The sequence below is a fragment of the Anarrhichthys ocellatus genome, unplaced genomic scaffold (genome assembly GCF_004355925.1).
Source record: "Anarrhichthys ocellatus isolate YVR2014 unplaced genomic scaffold, GSC_Weel_1.0 scaffold8, whole genome shotgun sequence".
In the NCBI taxonomy this organism is placed as follows: Eukaryota; Metazoa; Chordata; class Actinopteri; order Perciformes; family Anarhichadidae; genus Anarrhichthys; species Anarrhichthys ocellatus.
In genome coordinates, this window is record NW_022280038.1 from 7388569 (window position 1) to 7413063 (window position 24495).

Genomic DNA, 24495 nt, shown 5'->3' on the forward strand with positions numbered 1-24495 from the left:
TTTAATGCCAGCTCGACTTCATCTCTTGTCATATGTGGTCAACGCCTCCATTAGACAAGGAGCATTGTTGTGTACATGAAAATAATCAAAATGTTCCTGCTCTGAAGTCAAAGTCTTTCGCAACGGAAAGGAGCACAAAGGCAGTTAGCTGTTTCTTGTTCCTTCCCAAATGGTAAGGTGATTGTGATTACAAAGGAGAACTGTGGAGAAGGCGTGGAGACGTGTTTGACCGGGATGTGTGGGTCGGGAGCGGTGAGTAGCACCAGAGGAGAAGGCAGAGAAGAGAGAGCAGTTTCAGGTTTAGTTCAGGTGTCTCCTCAGTGCTGGGGGGGCAGTGGTGTTTGGAGAGGGTGAGCGGGAAGAGACAGAGTGAGAGACATACAGTGGTCAGTAGTTTACGCTTTTTCCTCTGCGCAGGAGCTCGGACTCAGGTGGCCACATTGGCACGGCGGTTTCTGTTTCTCCCACTGGCACATGGCGTTGGCGTAGCTCACAATCACTTTGTCCATCCAGGTGAGCGGCTGGGGGAAGAGCACCGCACCCTCGAAGAAGCCCAGGTGGCCTCCGTGTAGCGTCAGCGAAAAGATGACGTTTGGCTTCTTTGCTAAAGGGTGACACAACAGCACACAGTAATTATGCTTCTGTACCCTGCACGGTATCTGAAAACCAGCATGGGACACATGTCCAACTATGGGTTTGCCAGGGAATATTTTACACCCGTTACAGATAACGAGGGTGTGTTTGCATGGTCAAATAGATAAAGACATGACTTCACTTCTGGCAGGTATGGTTAAGCAGCCACTACTACAGCTGAAGGTTTGAACTAATCAATTAGTTGCTAAAGATACAGTTTCTCTAATGGCCACCTGCTGTGGACAACCAGCCACAGTGGTCTCCTAAAAAGGAACGGCCTGGATCCCTTTATTCTGCTGCTCTTATCTGGGTCAGTGGGGTAGCATGATGCGGTCGACTTGTGATTAAGATCCCACGGGGCTTTCACTGCTCTGCACTATCCGTGACAGCTGCTGGGACAACCGAGTGCTCGTCGAGACCCGGAGCCACCGCCTCAGATGGCGCTGAGTGACAGGTTGAAAGAGAACAGCTCAAACTGAAAAAAGGAGACGCAAACGCACATCACTGTGCAAAACTACATCTCAAGATTTGACTGTGTTTCACTGTATACAATCTGTTGCCTCTTTAAACGTTATCTTACATTGTACCAAAGCCACATAAGTACATTAATGCAGTAACCCAGAGCAGACTATACCTTGTTTAAGCATTTTAGACCAAATATAACCAAATAATACTTTCATATTACTGCCTTAATAGTACGAAGTTAACTCTCATCAAACATATTTAATTCACAGTAATTACAGCACCAACACAGCAAGTGTATTTCTGTTCAGTCCCTCCCTGCTAGTCATGCATCTGAGTCACTGTACATGTTAGGGGCAAAGGGCAGCTGATCCTTTTTTCAGTAAGTGTTGCTCTCCAGAGGCGCATGAAGGATAGAGTCACATGTACTTCCAGTCAGGACTTGTACACCCCACCCACCCACCCACACAGTTAGATGAAGGATTTTCCTTTTCCAAAAATAGTTAAAGTGGCCAGTAAGTTTAAATATAGTACAGGCTGAGGAGAAGGAAGGAGACGGCCTCTTCTTGTTTGTAAATGACGCTCAGACAATGTGCACAAATGATTCCAGGATAAAACATTTACTGTTGGGATCCTGTGAAAGAATTAAAGTCCCTTTAAACAGATAGCTAAAGGGACACTCAGCTGTATGTGTGTGTGTGTTACAGCTGCTGCAACACACCAAAAGACATTACTCATAGAGGTGACCTCTGTGTCACACCTCGTCCTGTTCAAGCCAACTCATCAGAGGTCCTTTTGAGGTTGCAGACATGTTTTCTAAGAACCAAATCTGATGTCAAACTGCAGCTATTAGGCAAGCCTGTTGTTTGTACTGCTGCTGCTATAGCTGTGATGCATGAGGTTAGTTACCTGCTAGTGTGCGAGGGATATTGAGCAGTGAGTCATGAACCAGAGGGTCATCTGCAGAGTTCACAAGCAGCAGTGGCACGTTTACCTGGAACAAAAACAATACAAATTCAGACAAATGCAAAAACAGACCAAAGAGAGAAACATAATATGAGATGATGCGAGTTCTTACGTTGTGAATGTAATGGACACAACTCTCCTTCTCATAGTACTCTTTGAGAGAGCTGTGGCCGTGGAATTTTCTGTTGAAACCCCAAAAAACAAGAAGTGTCATTAAATAATCAAACAAACACATCACAAATAATTCATATTCTCACCATTGACAAGTTGATGAACATTCCTGTAAGACTCAAAAACACAAATCTGCAATCTACCACATCGAAACAACACAGAGAGCTGTGACTTTCACTGGAAGCAATCTCAAATGATTGGCTTCTCCACATACCTCATGATGTTGTCGTCAATCTGCATGAGAGATGTCGCCGTGTACAGATGGCCGAGATCTAGATCTTTCACTTTAACTGGGCTTCCCCCAAACAGACTGTGCCTGTAACATGCACAAACACATACACAAACATTATTCATAGAACATGTTCAAATCACTGACTACTCTACCACGAGAGCAATGCAGGAAGGGACTGTATGAAAATGATTAGCTTATGTTTTTTTTTGTTTTTCAAAAGCAAAACCCTCCAGAGTGATATTAATATTTCATGTGACTGACTAAGGAAAAGGCTGCAATAGCCTCCGACTAATATCTCCAAATAATATAACAGTATTGGTACAACTTGATTTACCATTCATAACTAAAAGAGGCAAAGCACAAAAACTATTTAAGATGGTGTACCTTGTGGATCTATTGAAATAATACTTTATTATTTGGTTCTTTTTTTTTTTTTTTTTTAAATAATAGGGGTAAAAAAAAGGACTTCCTGTACATTCCTAAAAAGTCAGACTACACTCACTTCAGTAAAAAGAAAAGAAATCATGACCCTCTACCTTTTCTGACCCCTCTCTCTCATCATTGTCATGTAGTCCCTTAATGTTTAAGTGCAAAACCTACTAAACCTAAACCGTATTCTCTTACAAGTTGCAGCAGAATAAAACGCACAGTCTCAACCTGCACTGCTCTTTGGTGGAACTGTGATCTGCCTCTACAGTTGAATACAGTCTCAAAATGATTGATGAAGATGCACTAAAAAAAAAAAAACTAAAAAAAAAAAAAACACACCTTTGCTGCATCTACAGGGTGAGCCACAGTCTATACGTGAAGTTTAGAGAACGCTTAGAGAACTGACAAGCCACGGTGTCTGTCATATTGGTGAGAACTTAGAGCTCCGTTTATTGGCAAACAGCAAAAAACAACATGTGGATTGAACTAAAACGTGTGATACCTGTGTGAGAGGATGATCTTCTTCATGTTGTCAGCCATGAGAAAGTTATAGAAACGTCTGAACTGGTCCCACTGTAGGAATGTTTCCTGTGCCCTGAGAGAAAGACAAACACACAGGAAGTTAGCTTTGTGCAGACGGTCTGCATTCCAAACACACTAAACGCACTGTGTAATCCACTGGACAAAGAGTCTGGTGGAGAGAAGCAATGGCGTCAGGCATTAACATGCAGCTCACTGACAGAGACAGGATAAACAAACGCAGCAACTAAAGACACTTCACAAATAACTGACCATTAGATAGAATGTTTTTCATTAGCATCTGTGGACAAATACATCTTTAAAAATAATAAAAGTATGCATTTGTTAATCGCACTTTAATTGTGGATGAGAGGGAGAGCCACAGCTCTCAATGAACGCTGACAGAAGGGCCATCTTAGGTTTGAACACTGATTTGAAAGCAGAGCATTCATTAAAAAGGGAAAAACACTGCAAACCCAATTTCACAAAAGGGTAGTCTCTACAACACACACCCTTCTCTGCTGCCATCATCCAACCTTTAACAGACCCAGCCTGTCATGTCTGCCAAGAGACGCTGGCTGCATGTAAACCGCAGAAGGTGGCTCTAACACCCACACGCACGAGTGGTTTAAAAACACACCACCGTAATACATTCGTTTGTCCTGCATGATTCACAAATGTGACGCTATGTGCACATAATGTTTATTCTGGACACGGCGTCAGTGACAGGGAGTTAGGCAAAGATGCATAATACAATATACACAGCATGAACACACAAACAACCATCCGCACAACAAAGTTAGTGCAAACCGTGGGAAGAAAACAGACTGATGAACCAGTGCGGAGCCATAACCAACACCCAAATTCAAATACAACTTCTGCAAAAGAGTGAGTGTATCACTGAAGCTTATAGTAATAGAATAGCTGAATGATTAAAAAGCTGACGAGAGATGCTTAGACTTGTAGACTACGCGTGTGATCATATTATGCAAGCACTAATCATTTTGTGGCATTATGCGGAGCTTCATTTATATTTAGATGTGTGTGCACATCAAGCGCTGGTGTTGTAAAGGTGCTTTGATGACACGATGCATGTTAATCACGAGATGACAGGAAAACAACCCACCTGAGAGCGCTGTAGCCCTGGCAGACGCTGACACAACACAGCACTCGCTCCTGGTTCATCCTGTTCTCGCCCAGGAACTTACAAACAATGTTTCCACCCAGACTGAAGCCCACCACCATCAGCTGGGTCTGAGGATAGGTCCGCTTAATGTAGCCCACCATGGCTGCAAACTCCCATGTGCACCCTGTGAGGGAAACAGTACAGTTACAAATCAATACATAACACCTCTGTAGGACGGAGCGGTTTTTTCCTCTGCTCAGCAGTTCCAGCTGAAGGTGCCTTTAGCTCAGAGCAGTAAATGTGCGTCTCATTCAGACCTCATAAATAAGCTCAGGTCTCAAATCTCTTATTATCTGAAACTAACCAGCTCATATAGCCTTTTAGCTTTTACCTTGACATTATTTTGTACAGAGATTTGATATGAGAATACCTTTAACTAAGTCAGATTATATAAAAATGAAGGTGCCACAAAAGGATGTCATTTTTAAAAGCTGCTTTGAAGAAATAAGTCTGTATTCACTGCTATTAAAAAGAGCTTCTTTAGCCTCAACCTCAGAATTTGATGAGAGCAACATCTGATTTGACCAAATCAAATCCCTTTTTTTTCCATTTTACAAACTGGGTTCTAATTCCTAGATATTGCTATTGTGGAAAGGTGATTTTGAGGAGACAGGCGTGTGAAACTGAAGTCAGCTGTTTGGCCTCACCGTAGGTAAACATGCGCGGAGAGGTAAGCTCGATGTTGGGAAGAGCTCCCAGGTGGTTGAGCACGGCACAGCGGTAACCATCCTTCTGGGCGTGATCCACAAAGGTCCGGATGTAATGCTTCTCACTGTGGTTCCCGATACCTGGGCATATCACCATGGTGATGTCATCTGGTGAAACAGAAAGATGGGATCAGAGAGATGTTAGCCAGAGAGAATCATGTAAGCAGAGTACATCACTCTGCTGAACAGCAGATTATTAGATCTAAAAGGAGCACTGCAGCTGACGCAAAACAAAGGCGAAGGCTTTTTGTCTGCAATTTATGGCTTTAGCAAAGCAGAATGTAAATTGTAACACTATTTTTTGGGGGGGGGGGGGAGACATGAAACTTAAGCTTTCTGAAAAGTTATCAGTGTTGAAGTGGTGGGTGTCAAGGTTCAACTGAGGCATTCAAGGAAAGGAATCCATCTCCAAAACTGTCCTTACAACCTTGTTATGCCTCATTTTAAGATGTAGATGGTGAATTTACTTCACGAGTCTGTTCCTCGTCCATATATCTCGAGTCAAGTGTATTCGTATAGCACAAGCCCCACGGCACCCTATTTTCCCTGGCCCTCGAATTGGATAAGAAAAAACACTATGAGGAACAAAAAGATGGGAGAACCCTAAAGAAGATCAGCAGAGGAGGGATCCCTCCTCCAGGACAGACACTCAAAAGATGTCACATAAACAGACTAGACTAAAGTAGCAGTAGAACAATCACAAGATGACGAAACATGATTACAACATACAAATAACTACAAATATATGACATTTCTATATTTGGCATGGCAGTAAAGAGCCAAATAACCTTCATCTGTTAAGTATTACCCAACTAGCAGCAAATGACAAACAAACAAACAAACAATAGTGGGTAAAGAAAAAGTAGATCTTAAAAGTATCACCTCCTGTTCGATGGTCCCCCTGCGGCTCAAAGAGGTCAAAGGTGGCAGTGGCCCCGTCCTGCATGGGTAAGTACTTCCTGACTCCACTTGGGTGAGGCGAGCTCACCCGGCCAAGTTTACCGTACAGTGCCGTCTGGAGGTGACCGCTCTTACCCCACAGTAAGGGAGGAATGTACCTGGAAAACACAACAAATTTGGACTTTGCTGTTAAATTGGATCTAGAAACATGAGGTTATTCTGCTAATGCACTCGATATAAAAGCACAAGGTTACTGCCCAGAAATAGCATCAACACAATTTCATCCGGAGCAGATACATTTGCATTGGTGGTGTATGACGCAGACGTGAACATATTTTGCATTACAGACTCACATTTCTGTTGCAGCTTTTTAAAGATCGCTCCATGCTCCCAACACACATCAATGTTTAACGTTCGTCTGTTGCTGTGCGAGTGCCGTGTACGTTATGCTGAATGTGTGTACTTGAGTTCCATTTACACATCGGTAGGAGTTAGCTGTAGGAGTCAAGTCTGTGGATTACATCATACTTCTTTGAAATATTGAGCCTATGCTGTGGATTATCGTGAATAACCATTTTATTGCCACGCTGAGACCAAAAGAATAAGGACAACTTGACAGGAAACCCCCTTTAAGACACGGTTTATATTTACATGACAGCATAGGCAGCTGAGAAAAACAAAGTAATGGAATATCATAATTATGGCTGATAATAAGAGCTGTAGGGATAACAACCAAAACAACCATTGGTAGGCTTTTCATGTAGTGCTGCAGCCATAAATACATTTTCACAGTAACTTCTTAACATCCTCGACGAAATCTTGTTAGAGTTTCTGACAATGAGGTGAAGAGTGGGCCACCTTGGAGATAAACAAGACCAGTACAACTGTAAAGCAACACAGCACACACGCAGTGTGGACACCAGTTGTTGTGTTTACAGAACTAAACACACAGTGAGCAGCAGTAGAGTTACAACATCAATAGTTCCACAAGACATTCAACCTCGTGTTGCATCATCTCTCGCTGTGCCTCCCGACAATTACCGCACCTAGAAAACGCACCGTTACATAAGAGCAGTAATACTTCCATTTGGTGATAATGTAATCACTTCCAGCATGCACTGTGATTTGGAGCTTAACCACAGTTTTCTAGAAGGTACTCTGCAGGTTTAATCTAGGAGTCCAGGATGAGGATGACCTTGTTGTTGTAATGTGGATAGGAGGATAAGCACACCGCCAGTTCAGTTCATCCACAGGAGGCAACAGGCAACTTTAAATGCAAACCACTATGTTGTTGTTTATTTCCTCTCATCAATATAGTTTGAAAAAACCCAAATAATTAAAAAAAAACAGGTAGATTAAAATGACTGGTACGTGTATAATTAAGCAGTTTCACTTCGGAAGATAAGCATTTTGTGTTCAACTGATAATTTACAAATATTGCTCAAATCAAAACCTTTTGAGAATTTTTTTTATTTTTTTTTAAACTTGTTGTCGATTGATTGTTTTTAAATTAAAGATCTTGGGAGTAACAGCAGGTGAGCCTTTTGTTTTGTTTGAATCTCACGGTGTGTTTTTTTAAAGGGATAAAGACAGAGACGTGTGCTGTTGTTCCTCTATTAGGCAACGGAAAAAGGAAACAGATGCGCTACTGTGGTTTGATGAAGCAAAGATCTTAGGTCCAGATCAAAGTCACAGGCCTTTGATTCCAGCGAGCTGGGAAATACCAAACACTCCCAGCAAACATGAATGAAGACTAAATGGCTGGTCCTGACAATTTACTTTCCTAAAAAATCTTTATTGCTCTCGTTTAACTTTTCATTTACACCAGACTAAACAAAGGCAGACACATATTTAAATAGACTCAGTTAACTAATGGCTGCTTTAACATCAAGGACAAATATTAAAACAAGTTGCATAATACTAAAACAACCAGCTGAGGCTTGTTTCTCTGTCAAATTAAACTACTGAAGGCAAGTAAGTTCCTGTAGCTAAGAAGTTCTTTAAGAAAAAGGTTGTTTGTTCTGGATTGTCCTCTCCGTTAGCCAACACCCCTGTGTGCACGTTCCCAAACACAGCTAAACTACATCGCTGTTAACTCTGTTACCCTCACAACACCCCTCCAATGCTTTCCACTGTGTTATTGATCTCTGTTACGCAACACAGCAGGGTCACAAACGTGACTTCTACACAACACAGAGACACAACGCAGATGATGCCAACAGCAACATCCACAATGCCGGCCGGTTTCCAGGACTTCAGCTATCTCAGTTCAACTATTACAAGATATGGCAGCTCAGGGGGGGAATGATAACAAGCCAGTCGCAAATGTAAACATCAGCGTGGCCTTATGACTACCCGACTTCAGATGGCTCCGCAACAACGGTTATATAAGCAGACACTCGTGATGAAGCCTCGAGGAGAGTTGAAAGTATTACAACACCAGCAGACCACAGGATATAGAAAAACAATCAAGTTGACTTTGTTTAAAGGCAGGCAGAGGGTTTCCCACAGCATACAGGACACTAGGGCCCAGCTGCTAACCTGGTTTAGCGTACACAAGGAAACCTGTCTACCAGCACCCTGCATCAACAGCCACTGGTTTGCAACAGTTATTATAAACCAAGATGGAATATTCAAATTCAGAGTTGCCCCGAGGGAGATACTTGCATCGTCATATATGCAAATGTGCGTGCCCTGCGGTGAACAAGTCTATATTTGTAAGTGTGACAACTCAATCTACCTTTGGGATGATTCCGAAAATACAGGCTGGTGTTTAATTCATGCCAGAGCCGGCGGCACAGCCAGAAATCTCCGGTACAGAAACGCTCGGGAGCACTGATGACAGATGGGACCACCGCCAGACAAACTGCTACCTTCACTCACAGCCCCAGATGGCCAACAAGCAGTGCCATCTCCATGGAAATGCTTTTGAGTGACAGACGGAGAGCTGAGAACGAGACTCACTCTTTGGTCAGCTGAGGACAGGACTTGAGAAGGAAGCGGTTGAGGGCCGTGTCCTGGTAGGTGAGGTCCGGGGGTGCAGTGGGGCTCTTGAGGTTCAGGCAGCGGACCAGGACGTAGAGCACCGTGGCCACCGCCGCCAGCTTCATGCCGTCGAACATCGCCGGCAGCTCCGGAGAGATGGTGTGCACGTCTGACTCGTGGGTCATGATTACTCTGAAAAACAGTGGCCCACGCTTGTTTCAGTGCTTTCGCTTGTGAAACACAAATGAACCTATTTCAGTAATAAATACATTCACAAAAACGCTGCCAATGAATTAAGAGCAGCATTTTAAAAACGGTTTGTACTGCTTTTCATTGTTTAAATATCAAGTCATTAAAAAACACCCATGACTAGTACACAATGATGCAATTATTTTCACGAGTATGTGGTTGGCTGTGATTAGGCAAAGGTTGGATAAAGCAAAGACATTTCTGATGTCTGACTGACCTAAATATTCCTCGTGGTGCCCGGGGCGCTGCAGCGACAGATCTGTGGGAATATAGAGTGAGAGCGACACATAAAGCGCAGTCACTTATTTAATACACTCACCTTAATGACATTACAGCTGACGAAGTGACAAAAGGAAGTCTCACAACATTAGAGATAAGACTTTAAATAAATCATTGAATCTAGCAGACACACTGTACACATCGCTTCTAATTCAATGCACCAACACAGTTATACCTCAACATATTTACTGAACAGTTGCATATGTTCAAAGCATTAAACAAATTGCAGGAAAAAAAACAGGAACTGTGGAGTTTTCAGAAAGGCCACAGAGTATCCTGCCACCACAAAAAAAGGAAGTTGTGGTCCAGGATTTCATATAAATATGACGGTGTTTTCCATTGTTATAATGAAGTAGCCAAAATAAATGAACACAAAAACAAACGGTGTGTTGTTGTCATTGGTACAGATAGTGATATGTTACACAAGAACAAAATGGAAAGCTGAAATTGTACTGTTACTTACATTTTCTGTTGAAGTTAGCCTCCAACAACTCCAAAGGTTTGAAGAGGTGAAGTCACAGTGATGTGGTCAAACCTAAAGACAAACACAGAAAATGCAATGACCCTTTAAATATAGTAATTGACCAGTATTATTTTCCATTTTCCCTAAAATGAGGAAAGTCATATATAAATGCCTTAACTACTTTCTTCTTATTCCAGTGTCTTGTCACAAACTGACTCTAGATAAGATGCACGATGTCACCGTTCAGTAGTTAAATGTTTTACTCAAAAGGATTTTGATGATGAATTAATCATCAGTCATTTATGAAGTAAAACACTCTTCAAAGCTTCTCATTCTCATAACACAATCAGTCCACCTGAATGCATTACTGCTGAACGAACACCTGTGTCTTTCACCTTCGAGGTATAACGTTATCCATCTTCCCACATGTTCATAAAGCAATTAAGTGCATTATTCATTTAAGAGTGGTGTGTTGCCAAAAAGGAGAAGTTGCCACAACTGCTCTCACACACACACACACACACTTTCAATTTAGATTATCACCTACAAACAGTTTCAGGCTCTGTCTTTTTTAGACGTATTTTTAGATGGATAGATATAAACACCACCTGTTAACACAACTCAGGTCCAATCAGACATGGTGCCCGAATTATCCCCAGCTGCGTAAAAGTAACTCCATTGAATGACCCGTCTCGTGCACTGTAATCAATCCCGGCGAGTAGCTGTATCTGGCAGTTGCGTCTCGCTTTAATGCCAAGACAAAAGTGTATTTATTATGAGCCACGCTGTGTCACTTCATATGCGGTCCGATGTGGCATCAGATCAGCTGCTAACATTAGCTCTTCCTCTCTTTGTCACGACTCCTAACAAGCCGGAGATGAGTCTACAGACACAAGGGCACGGATACCGACGTTGGTTACGCATAGCGAGACATTTGTTACAAATAGGCACATGTCTGGGCGCAAAAAAAAAACAAGGAAATTAACCTGAACATCTGTGTTATGTTGGTCTGTGAGCAGGCCAAAAAATACCCGTCGCATCTTCTTTCGCCCTACTGGTCCAGAGAATGAAAACACAGAAGCAGCATCTTTAAAATAAGCTACTTACCCCTTTAAAGAAAGAACGAATCAGCTCCCTGCTGCTCAAACGCGACAGGTTTGTTTTGTTTTTATACTCGCGGACATGTCGTTTGTTTGTGTCGGTCTGCGTGGTTCTGAACCATAGCGTTAGCTCCTGGATGCGTTGTGCGCAGTCTTGATTCACAACTGGCTGAAACAGCAACAGCAAGCTCTCGCATGCTGGCTCTCTCATTGGTTAAAACGGACGGTGACGTGGCATTAGAGCTAATTTTTCCACGCCCCCTTTATCTGTGAAACAATACGATGTCATTTTTCACTTAATTTGTGATGTTTATTTTGGTCATAGAATATCCTTTTTAATACTATGTTTCCTTTATTTATGATAGTGTTCCAGAGAGTCACATATATTATAAAAAACTAATAATTTCCTGAAAGTGACAGGCACGTGAGCAAAAAACCTGTTACATAATATTCAGCTACACTGATCTCCATTTACTGGCATGCACGAGCAGTACTGTTATAATTGATTGGCTTTCCTGATACCTTTTGGATGTGATTCCTATATCAACAAATACAAATTATGTTCAATTTACAACTTTAGGGGCATACACATCCACAACAAGGCATGTAGTTTACATTTGCAAGAGCTTGTTACTTATAGCATGTACAGTTCACTGCTGTATACGTATATATTTAATTAATCACAGATTTGAAGTGACCAATGAGTCTTAAGTCACTCCAACTAGTAGTAAGAGGACAAACTCGAGAAGATGTGATTATTGTTGCAAGTACAACATAATATCCACGTGATGGCGACAGAGTTTAACAGATTTATTTATGAAGCTCTTAAACCCAGTAATGTATAAACAGTCAAATAAAGTTTATTGATGCTAGGTTCCCTGTGAAAGCAGAACAACAATGCAATGTCTAAAGTAAAGTAAACTATTCTTTTGACAATTTTACGTTTACTTTCAACCTTAAATGCGAGAGGAAACAAGATGAACCATGATTCTGTAGCTTCATTGTCATGTAATCACTGGTGGGACAGTTATGGCCTTTGTAATTAAATGTTTGGCCAATTATCCAGAGTTAATGAATAGTAACCTAATGTGTAGTGTTGTAGTAATACGTCCTATAAAACAGGGAAACAGTATAAATGGCCTCAGACCTGGAGATGGCTGGGCGCTGTGCCTGCTGTGTTCCTACATAGCAGGGGATCGGACTAAATTGTTAGCTCACTCCAATTTTCACGCTTCTCTCCCAAATTGGACGTTGGGAGTTTAGGACCTCACAAATAAATCCTGTAAATGAAACATCGCAATTATTTGATGTGACAGTGCAGGTGACCTGACAGGTGTGTCAATATAGGGGGTAGTGTTGCCTTCAAATGTTCATCATAAAAAAAGGTTATTTAAAAACACAATCGTTTAACCATGATGACAACTAATTTGGTAGTTTGATAGATTGCAGTGACTTAAATTTTAGATCACCAGGTAGCAGAGCTTATTCTTGTTTTAACGTTTGTTGTTTCTTTACCATATCTTATTGTACATTTTAATATTTCCTATTTTTTTAATTTATGTCTTATACTATTGCACTGTGTTTATTACTATACACCAATCACCAAGCCATAATGTGTAACGTACTTGGCAATAAACCGTTTTCTGATTTATATGAAGGAGATGGAATTAGGTGAATGCAGCCTGTAGCTAATTAGGTTTTCCTTATAAATGAAAAAGGCTTTATGAAAAGTAAACAAATAAATATGAAATAAATACAAAGCACTAAAAGAAAAAATACAATACTTTGGCTTAATTGAATAGGCATCTTTTGTTCCAAGTTATAAGAATGACCGAAAATACAAGGCACCTCTAAGTTAAAGAGCAACAATATAGAATTGCCCAATAAACTACCATGGATGGATATAGAAGGAAACGTTACTGTCTCGATCTGTTTACAGCCGAGCTCTCCGCCCATTGAACGTCACATGTCCTTAACTCGGGTATTATCGAAAAATCCCAGCTGCCTCATTCATCCTCTTCGTACTTCCTTTATATCCCCGTCGGAATTCCGATATTTCCGACAGTCCTTTAAGGCAGCATTAGTTAGACGTTTAGTGCTGCGAACAAACAATCGTGCGGAACAAAACAAAGTAAGAGTAAACAACCATGAAACGTCCCGGAAATGTATTAACAGCTACGTTTACAACATTTACTCTTCTGCTTTGCCTGTGTTCAGTCAGAGGTAAGTCCTTTTTAAGCCATCGACACAAATCTGTTTAATCGCATTCATTCAGAGCTCTTGCTGTCCGTCTATGTTGCTTTCTTGTGTAGAATCTCATAGGTTTCTACTTCTAACACCAGACTTTGTTTTCCACTGGAGAACTTTGGCACAGAACTATGACAGGCCTACCTAATCTTGTTTTCCATGCCATTTTGTATGTATCCCATTAAGGTAGTTCACCCTTCAGTAGGTCTATTACTTTTACTGACTCTTGAGGATCTAGTTTTGTTTTTTCCTACTGGGTGTCAATGTCTCTTGGTGATGGGAAAAGTGGGGGCTTTTGTCTTTCCTCAGTAAACAACCACTGGATGCCAAATGTCTTTCATTTTATTGCTTTTTATGTAACAATTACAATTTTCTCTTTTTTTTTTATCATTTCCCATCCCCAAATGACCCATGAAATACATTCAGGGTTCAGTCATGAAAATATGCAGCTTTTCCAGAACACAGTAAATATTTAATGTGTATAAGTCCTTCATCCCAACGTGCCATCGTATTATTGTCACGGTGGAATGAGTGATGAAATGTGAGACTCTGTTATTACATGTGATTACAAAGTACTATTTTACACAGTGATTATAACATAAGAGGCAGGTTTGTAAAATAGATGTTACGTGCTGTAGTGAAATGTAATTATTTCCTCAAACAAAAGATTTGTACACATTTTATTTGAGCTTACATTTGAATGTATTGTTGTCCCTGGTTGCATCTTTCTGGTCACACAAAGAGATGGCGTGGAGAGGAAAATACCACCATTATGTGCTCTTCCCTGGAGCCGACACAAACCAGCTGTCCACCCACCTGACTTTAGTTCAACCTGGAAATGTGCTAAAATGCTGCCAAATATGGACACTTTGACTGTCGTTGCTGCGGCTGCTGTTCTTCTGATGATGATGTTTGTGTACATTCAGGGCCTATTTGGCTTTGCTCCTTACCCACCTGTCAGTCAGGTGTGCTGCGTGTCCTGAGCCACTCTCGAGCTGCTGCACTGCTCGTTACACAACATAATCCTGCAAGCTCTTAATCCTGCACACGGACACGTTCTGTTGTCAGGGTTGGCTGCATAAAAACGTGTTATTTGTTTACAGCTTTTTTGTATTAACATCAGTCCGTTACCAAATATTAATTTCAGTATCTTTGCAATAAATACTAGCTGTTCTCAAGAAGACACCATTCCTTAAATATAGAGCAAAAAAAAGACAAACAAATAACATTCCAACTTCTCTTCCCACATTAAACTCCATTATAATCAATTTTACTAAACTACATTAAACTGAACAACTCACTTTTCTTTTGTTATTTAAATTGTTTCCTCTGGTCAATTAGATTGTCTGCCAAGTCCTTAGAGGTTTGACAACAACAGTTAGAGAACGGTGACAAAAATCATGTCCACCGACTCAATATTGTGATTCTAGGCCTCATTGTTAGAGTCTGCACTCTAGAGTCACACATTGTCTACAAAAAAGTTCCACCCGTTGTTGCTCAGAGCTTGAAGGGCTGACGTGGCATCGGTAATGACTCGACTGGTTGGTTTGAAAAAGAAATAAAACCACAAAGTTAAGGCTTTGTAAATTTGACAGCTTCAGTGTGACTCATAAATCTGTGCCCTGCCGCTCCCACTGGAGGTCTATACCATCATTTTCCTAATCCAGCCAGGATCTGTGACTCAGCACTTTAGGCTGAAGCTGCAGCACCACTGCTGTTACAAAGGCCAGACACTCCAGCAACAAAGAAACGCAGTAGATCAGATTCTGACTATTAGAACCTAGTGTATTCTGAGCACTGAGAAGGTCAGACAATGCCACAAATACATCCCAAACTCGACATGTTATGTTACCATTATCACTTTAAATATTAAAGGGGCAGTCAACCAATGTTACACATCACGTTCCCTTTTCTCGTCACAGGGAGTGCTATTGTGAGAACCCTGGTGATGGGGGGGGGGGGAGTTTGAAAGGCGTGGCCTATAGTACTTGGGACTTAACATTAGGATATCTCAGGCTCTGTTGTTTCTTAAATCTATCTCTTCCTAAGTCTCCCGACTTTATGAAAGTGCAATATTAAATTGCCAGAGGGCACCTTTTTAAACAAATTTCATGAATGATTTGGTAATGGTACTCTTTGTTTTTTCCTTCTCAATCGTCTATATTTTCTTCAAATAAGAAACTAAATCAATTCATTTGACCAGAATGACTTGTGACAACCTCCAGAGAATTAGTGGGAGCTTGTTCTGCTCATCTGTGGCTTGAATCTAAGCGATAGCATAACAAGATCAGGAGGCTAAATGTTTCCACATTCACAGGCCAGCAATTGATGCAAAACAACATGTGTTGTAGCTGCTCAGCTGTACTGTCTGTTTTATAACTCCCTGTTTCTCTCATTTCCTCAGGTGACTACTGTGAGGTGAATGTTTGCCATAACGGAGGAACATGTGTGACAGGGATAGGAGAGGATCCGTTCATCTGCATCTGTACGGATGGCTTCGGGGGAGACAGCTGCAACCTGACAGAGATCGGTACGGCAAAATGGAATCTCTTAGAGGGAAAAGCTCGGTTACATCAGACGCTTTAAACCAATTTGTCTTCCTTCCTTCTTTCTCAGGACCCTGCAGTCTGAACCCCTGCAAGAACGATGGGTCGTGCAAGATCATCACTCCAACCAGACGAGGAGACGTTTTCAACGAGTACGTCTGCAAGTGCCAGCCCGGCTTCGAGGGAGTGCACTGCCAGATCAGTGAGTTCCTTGTGGATGTGATTCATGAGTCTGAGTTGCCTCTCTTGCCCTGTGGATTTAAATGTTTGCATTCACCATAAATTGTTTTAAATTTGTACTGTCAGTTGTCAGTTTTCTTCGAGATATTTTGCTATCTATTCAATTAATTTGGAAAGCTTTTATTTCACTATTAAGTGCTGATATGCAAGCAAATGAGAGTGAGTGAGAGAGAATGTAAAGCCACATTTTTGTCCGACAGGCAGAGTAATAGAAATAGCAGAGTGGGCTCCACTTTCAGCAGACTTCTCTGTGAACACATGAGCATTTTCCATCCTGTCACATCATCAGCGGTGAAAGAGGTGTGTAGTCCGCTCAGCATTTCCATGAAAGAGCCTCATTCAGCGGGTTCTGTGGTCATTCTGTTCGGCTAATTACTTTAAGACCACTCCAAGTCTCTTAGCATGCAGACGCCCTCCACGTAGGTTCAGCACTGCAACTGTTTGTGCTCAAGCTTGACCAAATCAGATGAAGAAGAATTTCATAAAAGTGAATCCTATCATATCCTCTTAATGTAATGACTTGGAATTATTGCTGAATTTTAGGTTTATCAGTGGAAGAATGACTTGAAATGATTAGAAAAGGAAGGAAATAGAGGATAATTTTCTCCGGGCATGAAACTGATTATCAAAATCTTCTGGAGTGAAAGAAGTGTTTCTGAATTGAAACAACTATAAGCTTTGTGTGAACGACTGCTGAAAGAAAAAGTCATAGGGATGAAAAAGATCAAATATAAGTAGCTTGCATGACTTTAATTCTTGCTATTACTGAAGAGGCCTTTTTTTGTGAATGAACAGCTCTCCCTCTGGAGCCCACAGCCTGACCACCAATTGTAGTCTTCCTGCAGTGTGGTCGTCTACTCCCTAACATTTTCTCATTTTGATTCAGTCAGACGTCACAGGCTGGACTGTTGGAATGAGGTTTAAACTGTCCCATATATTACCTACAGTAAATGCACAGACATACAGTCATACTTGGCTCGAATGTCCCGTCAACAAAACATGTGAAAAATAATCCCAGCTCAAATCAGTGAGGCTATTTCACGGCCCTTCTCTTGGTAGGATCACCTGTTTCTCAGTGTTATCTGCTGTGTTGTGCCAGTCTGGTCACAGCCATACAGGCATGTGTTTCTAAGTTGTGACCAATCCTCTTAGTGGTAATGGGAAAAATAATTAAACTGACCTGTGTGGCATTACGTCAACCTGTCACGTGCTTAAGTTCTGAAGTCTGGTAAAGTTAGTGCCTGGTAATGAGGACCAGGTGTGTGTGTGGACGGGAAGCTAACAGTTTTTGACTTAATGTAGTGACTTTAACAAATATCCATTTTAAAGCCACTGGGGGCGAATGGGAGAACTTGTTCGGACGCGTGTTCCACAAACATTTCACTGTCCAATGCGCTGTCTTTCTTTCGATCCATTTATTCAAATGCATATTGACACCTTAACAGCATACCACAGGTTACTTGACAGGATAATATAAGACCTTGAAACTTCTAAATGACACGACACGTTGACACGGTCAAAAACTGTTAGCTTCCCGTCCACACACACACCTGGTCCTCATTACCAGGCACTTACATATGCACTTTTTAGGTTAATGTGCCACCCACTGTTCAATGTCAGAACTGCATGTGTACACACCCCATGTTTCCCTCAAAGACATAAGAAAACAACAAAACCACATTATGGCTCCAACACACCGGCCCCTAATTGTTAATGGCAGGAGGGCATAAACAATTCAATAGATATTTATATAATGGAGCCAATAAATCCATAATAAAATGAATAAACAAAAACCCAAAATTCCCCTAAGGGTAAGAGGTCACTAATAACTTTATGTTTCAGCTTCTTGCAGAAGCCAAAGTTTGGTCACTGGCCTGTCCAGCGTGCTAGTTTTGGTTTGCACTCGTGCAGATCTCACCAGTCCTTTCCAGTCAGGATAGGTCCCGAGAACTCTTCCTTTATGACTGCTTTGATCTTGTTCACATTTTTGTTTACTGTATGAAGTTGTGTATTCTGAATGTCTCCAAAGATTGGGTCAGACACTATTTTGACTTCACGCTCGATGAATATGACAATATCATTGAACTTTGCCCTGCGATTGAGGTTTTCCAGTAGCTCACATGCAGAGACTCTTGGTTCTTTTGGCCTTTGACTCATTTCCAGTAGAGTTTTTCGAGAGGGGAAATAAGACTGGACAAGTTACATTTAACTTCACATGTTCCTGTGGGATCTTATTTTGTAGTTTGTACCGAATGTTAAACAGATCTTGGCTCATAATCAGCAGATTGAGACGTTTTCTTCTGTGTCAAAGGGTAATCCAGGTTGATTGTTGTCTGTGCAATACGAAAATGAACTGCTAGTAGCCAAAGCAGCAGGACTTTAAATGATAGAGATGCACCAGAATGAAAACAAAAAGGCTACCGGCTAAAAACGCAGTTAAATACTTCAATAAATTCAACGTAGGATAACTTTAGTGCATTGGTAACATTCATTGCAGGATAATGCTGACTTATGTTCCAGATGTGGTATTTTAACCACATGATCGGACATCGTTCAGGGCACTGCGAGGCTCGATAGAAGACAGGAAACTGAAGTTAGGCGTTGTCTCAAAATGGAGGTTAACTTCAATTTCCTGTCAAGGGAGCTTGTCAGATTTTAGTCAATAACTCTCACTATTTTTTCTTCTGTATCTCCTCCCATTACATGTACACAAAATAATACAGTATGGCCTGTATTTGGTCAGTATCTATATTTTCATCACCAACTACATTAATCTGGGCCTGCAGTTAACCGGTGGAACCCAGATTTTTGTATAGAAAAAAGTATTATATTGCTTGGTCTTATGTCTGAATAGTGGTTGAACTATCATCTCTCTCGCAAATTGGTTTAGCATCCCCTGGGAAAGATATTAGGCCCTTTTATCACGATCATAATACTGATCTAGATAAACCATGTAGACATGGTGGTCCAGCGTGCCACCTAGTGGAGACTAGAAAGCATTACGTGTACAGTGTTCAAATAGGATACAGAAAGTGACCACAGACTTGCTTTGTTGGAGGAAAACAAGGCGTTTATCTGTGAAGCAAGATCGAGACAAAGCTGGGAAACCGTGTATATGACATTCATTGACTAATTTTATCAGCAGAAATACAAAATATATTCTAAAGAGACGTTTGTCCGGCTGTCAGAGCTGTTATTATTATTATTATTATTATACATAAACACATAAACATAAACAGTTTGTGGGCTAACTGATGATCAATGGATATAACCTCCTAAAATCTCCTGTGTATGTTCACATTCATCGAGTCATTGCACAGAATTACAATTATCAAGCGTGACCTTTCACCTTTAACTGGCTGAGCCCTTTAAGCTGGTTGCCAAGAGGGTCCCGCCTCCTCAGTGCTGCCCCCGGGGGCATTTCTGTCATCGTGAACAATTTAAGAGAAACTACTTATGTTGGAGACACAGTTAGGCTATTGTGGCCCTCCACCTGCCTCCACCTCCCTCCGTTCTCTGTCTAAGGGCCCGTTTGTGGAGCAGGTGTGCATCACATCTCTTAACAATCATCTTTTTTGTGAGTCCTGATGGAAGTTAGTTTGAGGAGATGAAAATAATGCAGAGAGTTGCTGACTTTTTTTTTTTTTCAGATGTGAACGACTGTGCCAACCAGCCCTGTAAGAATAGAGGGATATGTCGAGATCTCGATGGTGACTACACGTGCCAATGCCCCTCACCGTATGTTGGAAAGCAGTGCCAGCTAAGTACGTTCACCAACTACCTACTTTTTCAAAAGGTGTAAATGAAATCTAAGAATTAGTATTTTACTATTACTACTAGTGGTTAGTCAAGCACAAGTAAGTTATTTTAAGTGGAAAACTTTGAAAATACACAATAAAGAGCATAACGTTTTTTTAACACCACAATTAAAGTTTCAGTGGACACAAAAATGTTGATTTAAACTATAGAGAGGTTAAAAAAAATGTCGAAACTCAAAAATACTCACAAACAGGAGAAAGTGTAGTAACTTGCTTGCTAATATTGAAATGGCTGTGTCCCAGGTTGCATTTCTCTGCTGGGGATGGAGGGAGGAGCGATCGTGGAGTCCCAGATTTCAGCTTCCTCTTTGCACTACGGCATTCTGGGTCTTCAGCGCTGGGGCCCGGAATTGGCCCGACTCAACAACCAGGGCATCGTCAATGCCTGGACGTCAGCAGCCCACGACAGGAACCCCTGGATCGAGGTGGGAGAACCCGAGCACTTTAAAACCATGAGGCTGACGACCGAGAGCTGGGACGCTGACTAACACTTGTTCACTTGTTGACAACAGATTAATATGCAGAAGAAGATGCGTCTGACGGGCATCATCAGTCAGGGTGCCAGTCGCATGGGCACGTCTGAGTACATCAAGGCCTTCAAGGTGGCGAGCAGCTTCGATGGAAACGCTTATATCACTTACAGAGAGGACGGCCAACGGAGGGACAAGGTTAGAGGACCTCCCTTGTATTTAACACAAGTTACTTACGATGTTTACCAGCAGAAAGCTTCTCTTTCTTCCGATACTCGCCTAATTTCCTGTGTCCGTGGGCTGCAGGTTTTTATTGGCAACACAGATAACGACAGCACCAAGACCAACCTTTTTGACCCTCCTATCGTGGCCCAGTACATCCGCATCATCCCTGTGGTTTGCCGCAGGGCCTGCACGCTGCGCATGGAGCTGGTGGGCTGTGAACTCAATGGTAAACACACAGAAAACACCCGGTTACAATTTACTTATTGATGATTAATTATCTTGTTATTATTATGACACATTTGATGTTATTGAAAAGGAACAGACAAACTACAGTAAGTTCAAGTTAAGGCAAGTTAAAGCCTCTGTGAACTTTCCATTTTGAACATTTGTTTTTCAAAAATATAATATTCCTTGAAGCCGTCTCTTTTGTTTAACTTTCCCTCTGTCTATTGTTTTGGTGTGTTTATTTCTTCTTGCTGGGGTTACACTGAAAAGCAAATTTGACATTCGAAGACTTTATTTTAGCTACATAACGTGGCCTCCATCCAGCCGTGGTTAGACAGAATCGGAATAGTATAACAGTATTCTGTGTGTAGACCTCACTGTGCAACAGTTAAAGCAGCAATTCCAAGCACACACACGCACAGAGCGAGAAAAAAAAACACACCTCCATCTTTTTGTCCTTCTTTGAGCATGACACATTTACACAGAAACATGGTGGATGTTTACACACACTTTACACACATTACTGCATGCATTCTTCTGCTCTGTATGCCTCTTCTTGGTCAGTCTTTGGTGTAAAAATTATTTGAATCAATCACATTCTTCTGAATATTTCTTCAGATGGATGAAAGTTGAATTTAATTTATTCGGGTGTATTCTTTTATTTCTCTTTCCTCTTTCTCTTTCTGTCGCTCTGGGTTTCCCCATCCTCCCTCTTTCCGCCTCCTTTTGATTCACAGTTTATTCAAACACGGCAGGTTGCTCAGAGCCTCTGGGAATGAAGTCTCGCCTCGTCTCGGATGGGCAGCTTTCGGCCTCCAGCTCTTTCCGCACGTGGGGCATTGATACCTTCACGTGGCACCCTCAGTTTGCCCGACTGGATAAGCAGGGGAAGACAAACGCCTGGTCTCCTGCACACAACAACCACTCAGAGTGGATCCAGGTGAGGGGGGGGGGGGGGTAATGTCACTACTGGTAAAAGTGTCCTTCAAAGCCAGCAGGTGTTGCAGAGTATCATTGTCTCCTTTGTTCCTTCGCCAGGTCGATCTAGAGAAGACAAAACGACTCACAGGCATCATCACTCAGGGGGCCAAGGACTTTGGGGTGGTGCAGTTTGTGACACTGTTTAAAGTTGCCTACAGCAACGATGGAGAGTCATGGAGTATTGTGAAGCAGGAAAACACTGGCAATGATAAGGTCAGACATACTGTATGCATATGTATGTACGTCTTCATAAATGAGTCTCATTTCAATGCAGAGCCTCTTTTCTGATGCATTTTTTTGCATAAAAAGTAACACGTAAAGTTTGTAAAAAGAAGTCAAACATGTCCGCTGCCCTTTCTGTTCTCTCTTTCCCTTCATGATTGATGAGATGTATTTTATGTCTCTTGCTGGAGAAGTGGAGCCATAGGACATTTTTAGCTACAATAGCTGGACCCAGAAGATCCAATAAAACTGTAGCTTTGATGTTTTTACTGAGCGGAGAGCCGCAGCAGGCTCGTGGCATAATGATGCTGCCCGGGGGCTTCGTCTGAAAAGCTCTGAACGTCTGGGTGGGGCTGGAAAGATCTGGGTCGTAAGGTTGTCAGAAGGCAGTGCAGCTCAGTTTGATTAACAGCCCCTGATGGTCTGGTCAGTAAGACATTCAACAGATGTATTTACCAAACGTGTACATTGCAGGATGCCCACTTCCTTCCTCATCAACAGAATTGTTGCTCTTTGTGAACTGAACAAACTTAGACAGAACATGCTTTATACAATAACTTCTGCTCAATAGTTGATTGTTTTTACTTTAACCATAACCTTAACATTTATTTGCAGCTTTTCCAAGGCAACATTGACAACAACACCCACAAGAAGAATCTATTCGAGCCTCCGTTCTACGCCCGGTACGTCCGCGTCGTCCCCTGGGAGTGGCACGAGCGCATCACTCTGCGCATGGAGCTGCTGGGCTGCGATGATTAGAAACTCATCTAACAGTGCTCCATCCTCATCCAGTCGCTCCATCTCCTCAAAGCACAGCAGAGGAATAAAGCTCCCGTTGGCTGCTGGGACTCTGACACTTGTAGCACTTTCTAACTTTAATGTTTAATGTTAATAACATTGTTTTGACATTGCTCACAGAGAGTCCTGTACGAAGTAATACGTTGAATTTTAATAGCTTTGGATAAACACTAAATTTGCTCTTAGTTCATATTATTTACTCCTGATTTCAGGTTCTTGTAAGTCGGTAGACGTGATAGTAGTGCTCTTCACCTCTTCCAGTTGTACTCAAAGCTAAATTGCCAGTTTTAACCAGTTAGCAACCCCACCTTTTTGTTTTAACAGTCTGCGGAGGACAGTGACTCGAGCACGAATGACGCAGGGCCTGTGCAATAATATTTTGGCATTTCCAACAATCCTGGAAGAGGTTATGTCCAAGAGTAGAAAATGTAATCTTTCAAATTTGAACTGCAGCCCACTGATCTGTCAATCAAGTGATGGAGCTTTCGTGTTTTCTTTACATATTTCAGCAGATTTTTCCACTTCATACTTACAAATAGTTTCATTGCATTTAAATCATTTTTACAACAAATGTGAAATATGTAGAAAGACGTGTAGAAAATAAACATTGTTTTACATTCTTTTTTTATTATTATTATTCATTGTTGATCTTGAACTGCGATCATTTAATAAATATTTTTTAAAAGGAATTGTTTTTTTGCTGTCAAAGTATGACTTTGTATTTAATTTGAAGCTCTCAGAACAGAATTAAACTCAAACATTTCCAATACGAACCTGCTGCATCCTGCTTTCTTCACACACTGTCCCGACCACGATAGATATGTTGGGATTCTTCTCCACGCTGGACTACCGGGCTTTGGCCTGCTGTTTACAAGAGTAATTACACCCTGTTAAGCATTCAATTCCCTGCTAAACTCACAGTCCTGGTATGTTTGGCCCCTGGCAACAGCTTTCATCTCTATGAAATGAATACAGTGGAGGACGAAGCATCTCTAACACATCTGTCCTCACTGTTGGTGTCGATGCCTTACTGCATATATGTGTATTTCTTGCATGTATTGCACATTTTCCTATAAAAGATCACAGAGCCTCCGGGAGTAAAAAAAATACAGCTACCAGCCTCTGCAACAAACATCTGCTTTCAGAGAGTTTGGGAGTTTTCACCCAAGATATTCCTCCACAAGCAGCTGTACAACATGAGCTTAAATCTTATGGTTGGCCCTACTGTAAGAAAAATGATTCTGTAACTTGGGTTTGTGGGAGTAAAACAACTCATCTGTACTTTAAGATGGTTATTAATTCACTCAGTGCACTTAAACTGCCTTGCAGTATAAAATGTTATCACATTTGATAAAATCATATTTATTCTATACTCTAAAGTAGATTTAGCAGTCTGAATGGTTATAGGATAAATAACATGGTGTTTAGTTTGAGATTCAACT

General features: G+C 41.5%; 2 protein-coding genes across 2 annotated transcripts; one reads left to right on the forward strand and one right to left on the reverse strand.

Annotated features, from left to right (window-relative positions):
* Positions 1-174: 174 nt before the first annotated feature.
* On the reverse strand, positions 175-11451 carry LOC116384136 (monoacylglycerol lipase ABHD2). The gene is made up of 12 exons (XM_031848545.1): positions 11289-11451; positions 10182-10253; positions 9657-9698; positions 9170-9382; positions 6188-6363; positions 5246-5413; positions 4539-4722; positions 3396-3488; positions 2447-2548; positions 2174-2243; positions 2005-2089; positions 175-604 (listed from the first exon to the last, which is right to left on the reverse strand). The coding sequence occupies exons 4-12, from the start codon at positions 9373-9375 to the stop codon at positions 396-398; spliced, it is 1293 nt and encodes a 430-aa protein (XP_031704405.1). The 5' UTR covers positions 9376-9382; positions 9657-9698; positions 10182-10253; positions 11289-11451; the 3' UTR covers positions 175-395.
* A 1810-nt stretch (positions 11452-13261) lies between these two features.
* LOC116384302 (EGF-like repeat and discoidin I-like domain-containing protein 3) lies at positions 13262-23670 on the forward strand. Its single transcript, XM_031848819.1, has 10 exons — positions 13262-13504; positions 15933-16058; positions 16145-16276; positions 19965-20078; positions 20376-20557; positions 20645-20800; positions 20909-21053; positions 21790-21992; positions 22091-22246; positions 22871-23670. The coding sequence occupies exons 1-10, from the start codon at positions 13429-13431 to the stop codon at positions 23012-23014; spliced, it is 1434 nt and encodes a 477-aa protein (XP_031704679.1). The 5' UTR covers positions 13262-13428; the 3' UTR covers positions 23015-23670.
* Positions 23671-24495: the final 825 nt, after the last annotated feature.